The sequence below is a fragment of the Gossypium raimondii genome, chromosome 8 (genome assembly GCF_025698545.1).
Source record: "Gossypium raimondii isolate GPD5lz chromosome 8, ASM2569854v1, whole genome shotgun sequence".
NCBI lineage: Eukaryota > Viridiplantae > Streptophyta > Magnoliopsida > Malvales > Malvaceae > Gossypium > Gossypium raimondii.
Genome location: NC_068572.1, coordinates 51,468,753 through 51,474,937, shown reverse-complemented (window position 1 = coordinate 51,474,937; position 6,185 = coordinate 51,468,753). Strand labels below are relative to the sequence as shown.

At 30.8% G+C, this 6,185-nt stretch overlaps 1 protein-coding gene across 1 annotated transcript; it reads left to right on the top strand.

The window, feature by feature from the left end:
• The first annotated feature begins 4,083 nt into the window (after positions 1-4,083).
• On the top strand, positions 4,084-5,945 carry LOC105792014 (protein BUD31 homolog 2). The gene is made up of 4 exons (XM_012620368.2): positions 4,084-4,248; positions 4,698-4,799; positions 4,917-5,104; positions 5,533-5,945. The coding sequence occupies exons 2-4, from the start codon at positions 4,706-4,708 to the stop codon at positions 5,686-5,688; spliced, it is 438 nt and encodes a 145-aa protein (XP_012475822.1). The 5' UTR covers positions 4,084-4,248; positions 4,698-4,705; the 3' UTR covers positions 5,689-5,945.
• Positions 5,946-6,185: the final 240 nt, after the last annotated feature.

Sequence of the window (6,185 nt, the reverse complement as noted above, 5' to 3'; positions counted from 1 at the left end):
TATTCAATTTAATCCTTTTTACTAATTACTCATAATTAAACTAAATTCACCTATCCAAAACCTACTTAAACACACAACTAGCCTCGTAAATATTTCTAATAATTATTTCTGAACTCAAATTACTAAGACGGAGGCCCGATATTATACTTTTCCGATGCCCGCGAATTTTGGGTCATTACAGTATCTATCGAATTTCATTTATTCAAACGAGACTTAACGTTTATCGGATATTATCAGATATGTGACTGATTTTCATACATAAGACATTTATACAATTCACACATATACAACATTCAATTCAAACATATTAATATACATAATTTAGTTACACGACCTTACCTCGATAATTGTTCATGTTTGTAGGCTACTAATCCGATACTTTTTATTTTCCTCGATCCAATTCCGAACTAGGTCTATCTGGATCTATATGAGTAAATTTAACTCATTTTAATAAAATTAACATTCAATTTCATCCAATTCACATACTAGGAAAAATTACCATTTTGCCCTTATACTTTTAATAAATGACGATTTCGTCCCTAGGCTCGGAAAATGAAATTCATGCAATTTAATTCTTATTCCAAGTCTAACTAGATTTTTCATATAAAATTTACAGCCCATGTAATTCATTAAATTCAAAAATTTCCATGAATTTTACATCTTTACAATTTAGTCCATAAATCAAAATTTCATCAAAATTCACTTTACAAAAGTTGTTTATCTATCAACAACCTTTCATTTTCTACCATAAATTTCAAAATTTCAGCATACTCATCCATGGAAAACTTTTAATACTTTGATAACTTTACAAATTAATCCCCAAAATAGAACCTACGATCTCGAAAATATAAAATTACTAAAAACGGGACAATAATGCTTACCCAATTAAGCCAATTTAGCTTGCTTGAATTCTTTTCTCTTAGCTAGGCTTTCCATGAAAATAATTTAGGGAAAGATGATGAAAAAGATGATATTTTGTTATTTAATTTAATTATCATATTCTATTTTTCCACTTTCCAATTTAGTCATTTTCTTTTCTTAAATTTCCATGGATGAATCATCATAAATATCTAATAACTTCTCTTAATGGTTTATTTGCCTTATAAGGACCTCAAATTTTGAATTCCATAGCTATTTAATCGTTCTAGCTACTAGAACTCAACTTTTACATTTTATGCAATTTGGTCATTTCTATAATTAAACATGAAATCGATAAAATTTTCTTATCGAAATTTGCATACATCTTTCTTATCATAATGTAGACCATACAATATTATTAAAATAAATTTTCTTTCTAACTCGGATTTGTGATCCCGAAACTACTATTCCGATTTCACTGAAAATGTGTTGTTACAGAACTTGTATTCTGTTATCTAGGTTGGTACCTTCACACTAACATCGTTAGTTTGTGCTGACATGACATTGATGGCCAATCCAATGATGACGTGACAAATATAAATTAAAAAAATTTAAAATATAAATAAATAAAAATATATTTTTTCACGTCAAGAATGAACTGGACTAATTGTTGTCCAGATACATCTAAATCTGGACACTTATTTATTTATATTCATTCTAGTTGTATTTTTAGTAAGTTTATATGTTCTTAATTTTTATTATAAAATATTAGGTTATTATTATTTTGAAATTAAAACTATATAAATTTTTAAATATATAAATTAATAAAAAGTATAATTTTTACATCAATAATGGACCTAGACATATGATTGTCCAAATTCAAATGCATCTAGAAATCAGTTGTCCATATTCAATATAGATGTGATTTTAATTCTTTCATATATTTATATATATTTTATAAATTTATATTTTTAAAATAATAATAACCTAAAACTTATATTTTGTATAAATTAAAATTATATAAACTTACTAAAATATCAATCTAGTTCGACAATCATTTGTCCACGTTCGTTCTTGATTTGAAAAAAACTACTTTTTAAAATTAATTAATATATTTTTAAAGTTTTTTTTAAAAATTTTAACTTATGTTTGCCATGTGTCATATTAAGAAATTTCACATGTCACCATCGAATTAACCATCAGTGTCATGTCAACAAAAACTAACCGAGTTAGTGTAGAGGTACAAAAGTGTGGGGATTTGGGCAAAAATATAGGCTCGAAAATAAGCTTGGACAAAAAAAAATAAACGGGCCAGGCCTTGGGTAATTTTTTTGCTCGGGTTCGGCCCGACCCTAATTTGCAAAAAAAAAAAATGTTGTTTTTTTGCTTTTTTTTTTTACAATTTTTCATTGTTTTGCTATCATTTCGCTATTATATTGCTACTATTTTGTTGTTATTATTTGAATATTGTATAACTCCTATTTTATTATTCATTTTGCTACTATATTAGAGTTATTTGCTTGCTAAGTTGCATTTATTTTAGTGTTAGTTAAGTATATATATTTTCTTTTCTTTTCATTTGTTGGGAAACATTTATTTTAATATTTTTAGTGTATTATATTTTTTAAATTGATTTTTATATAAAAATTAATTTAAAAATTTTTAATATGGACGAGCCGAGCTTGAGTTTTAACATTTTTATTCGAGTCGAGCTTAGATAAAATTTTAAATCCATTATTTTGGTTGAGTCAAACCCAAGCCTAGAAAATGGGTCTAAATTTTTTACTTGCCCGACCCGAACCCAATTTGGCCCATGGACAACTCTATATCTGAGTGACGAATTAGGTTAAAAAAATTAAGTACTAGTAAATAAATTGAAGGCCAAAAATTACAATAACCCTTTTATATACAAGTTCTATTTAAATTCTTAATATCTTTCCATATAAAATAGGAAAAACTACAAAAATAGTCACTTTTGTTTGCCTCAGGTTACATTTTAGTCACTTATGTTTGAAATGTTATGTTTTAGTCACTTATGTTATTATTTTGTTACGAAGTGATCACTCTTCCGTTAAGTTCCGTTATCTCCCTAACTGTAATCCTACGTGGCAGTCTAACTAGATTTTAAGTGCCAACTTGGATGGGATGAGAATATATTTTTAATTAAATAAATTTAATTGATTAAAAAAATTAAACCCTAAATCTTACTTAAAAACCGTTCATCTCCCCCACTTGGATTTTTGCATCTTTAATTTCTTGATTAATTGGTGAGTTCTTTTCATTCTTCAATCACTTAATGCATCGTTTTGTTTCTTTAATGTTTAATGTTATATTGAATTCGTTGTTAAAGATTGTTTCTTTGGTCTATTCTTTGAATGAGAGATACATGGATTTTAAGTTTTGAATTCACTGTTATAGTGTCTCAAAAGCTTGAATTCCCAGTTATTTTTTTTAACTTTACTGGGGTTAACAAATTTTTTTAAAGCTTGAACTTTTTTTTTTGCCATTGATGTAGGGTGTTGGAATTCACTATTTAAAGGTTCCCAGTTATTAAAACATGAATTCACTGTTAAAGCGTCTCAAAAGCTATGAACTTTTTTTTTGCCATTGATGTAGGGTGTTGGAGATTCATACTAATTTACATGTGATTTAAGTTTTAGAAAATGGGTAATTTTTAGGGTCGAATGGATCCTCAAAGCAAGAAACAAACAAAAAAAAGCTTCTAAACCGATGGCTAGAAAGGAAACCCAAGAATTCCAATTTGTTGTTTACAATACCATGACTCGAAAAAGAGGTTTTCAAGTCCAAAACCCCGGAAAAGTTCACATGTATGTCTGCGGTGTCACCGCCTTATGATTTGATCACTTTGGCCATGCTCGTCGTCATTGTTTCCTTTGATGTCCTTTATGGTACATAATTTGTCTTAGAGAAACCCTTAAAGGAAACTAAAAAAAGGGGGAGACGAACGGTTTTTTAACTAAGATTTAGGATTTAAAATTTTTAATTAATTAAATTTATTTAATTAAAAATATATTCTCATCTCATTAGGAAATCTAAGTTGGCACTTAAAATCTAGTTAGACTGCCACGTAGGATTACCATTAAAGAGATAACGGAACTTAACGGAAGAGTATCACTTCGTAACAAAATAATAACATAAGTGACTAAAACGTAATATTTCAAACATAAATAACTCAAATATAACCTGAGGCAAACAAAAGTGATTATTTTTGTAGTTTAACCTATAAAATATATATCATCTTAAAATTTCCCGAGCGACTCTCATCTTTCTTCTTTCTTTTGATCCCTCTCCTCCACCACCACCAGTCCCTGACCCGAGCCTTCTCTTGCCTTCAAGTTTCGTACAGACGATATCGGGAAATTGTATAAGGTAATTTTTCAAAACCCTAAATTTAACCTTCAAGGTTTCTACTTGAGTCATCAGATTTTGGTTTATGCCTTGGTTTAGCGGAAATAGCAGACCGTTATCGCTGGCGCCGCTATTGAGGTGAAATTTGTTCACGCCGCTGTTTGAAACCCTTTCACCCCCTTCTTTCAATCGTATTAGTAACCCGATAATTTTAAAAAAAGTTATATAGAAAAGATAGGGTTATGCGAACAAAGGTTCTGCCCTAATTCCAAAAGGAATATAGGTTTTTTTTTAATTTGGGGAATCTCTGCTTTTACCTAAACCTCCTTTTAGCTCCTTGTATAGAAGCTAAAGAACTAATAAATAAGTCGTGATTGGTAAGTTATTAGTAAGAGGTTTGATTTCGTGGCATGATGAAATTAGTAGAAAAATGTATATGGTAGTAATTTTGTGATGGGCATCAATGACAGGTAGAACAATGCCGAAGGTGAAAACAAACCGTGTAAAATATCCGGAAGGATGGGAATTGATTGAGCCTACCCTCCGTGAACTACAAGCAAAGATGAGAGAAGGTGGGTTCTTCTGCATCAAACTTAAACATTCAATACTTTACTTTATTTATTTAGTATCATCTTTGCCATCGTCATAATATGGTGAAGTAATTAACTAATTATCAACTCCTTGGACAGCTGAGAATGATCCTCACGATGGTAAGCGAAAATGTGAGACGTTGTGGCCTATTTTCAAAATTGCACATCAGAAGAGCCGCTACATTTTTGACCTATACCATCGGAGGAAGGAAATATCAAAGGAATTGTATGAGTTCTGCTTGGACCAAGGCTATGCTGACCGCAACCTTATTGCTAAATGGAAGAAGGTTAGCCTGCTCCTTGCACATCTTATTTCACTTGCATTTGAGTATTCCTCCAATCTGATTTTTACTTATATGAGACTTGCATGTTTGAAACATTTGTTAGTTATATAGATTAATGTTGGATGGTATAGTATATTGTTGTCTTTTTGGATGGTGATGTGGTTATGGACATTAGGCAAACCATTTAATTGTATCTCATGGTGTTTGATTATTTACTCCTTTTGTATTAAGGGCTGTTTTTTCAATTCAAAATTTGAGAATGTGTCAATTTTTTGTCTGTTTACATAGGTTGACATACATTCATATCGCAGACACCACACCTCACACTTCAATATTCTCTGTCCTTCTCTCTCTTGCACTCCATCTTTCTGAAGTTTCAATTCAATCTTGTAGTAGTAAATGTTTATGGTTTCTTGTTTTATTTATGGCAGCCGGGTTACGAGCGTTTGTGCTGCTTGAGATGTATGCAGCCACGGGATCACAACTTTGCTACAACTTGTGTCTGCCGAGTGCCCAAGCACTTAAGGGAGGAAAAGGTTATTGAATGTGTCCATTGTGGATGCAAGGGCTGTGCAAGCGGAGATTAGATTCACCTTGTTCTTTTTCCCTAGTTTTCTAAGTCAATGAGAGAAGTTTAAACTGTAGTTGCTGCCACACTGCTCATTAATTTCTGTAATTTTATTTGCACTGCTGTAGTTTCTGAATCTGAATCCTTGCGATGATGCTATGTCTTGGAGATCCTGTGTCACAACTTTGCTGAAAGAGCTATCTGATTTAATTGTTATCATATTGTATTACTTTGGTGACAGTGATTCATGTTTAAAACTCGAGTGTGTTAGAAATACCTGTATTTCTTCTCCAGGTTTTGCTGTACATGATGGTAGTGTGCCTTTGAATGTTAGAGCAAGTAGCCCCTCACATAAGAAGGATATGAAGGTTTGTTGATGGCTAAATAACCCACTATCTAATCATTTTGGCAAAAACCATTTGCTAATGAAATCATTACAGAAATTTTCTTTGCTTTTTTGGTATGGTGACATTTGTGGGTTTTCTGTGGTGTCCCAAGGTCCCTCAAAATTGATAT

What these genes read in the sequence shown, in the direction of transcription:
- LOC105792014 (XM_012620368.2), top strand. Translation starts at nt 4,706, where the DNA reads ATGCCGAAGGTGAAAACAAACCGTGTAAAATATCCGGAAGGATGGGAA. An exon ending in ACAAGCAAAGATGAGAGAAG is followed by an intron (nt 4,800 to 4,916) that starts GTGGGTTCTTCT and finishes CTCCTTGGACAG; the next exon opens with CTGAGAATGATCCTCACGAT. An exon ending in TTATTGCTAAATGGAAGAAG is followed by an intron (nt 5,105 to 5,532) that starts GTTAGCCTGCTC and finishes TATTTATGGCAG; the next exon opens with CCGGGTTACGAGCGTTTGTG.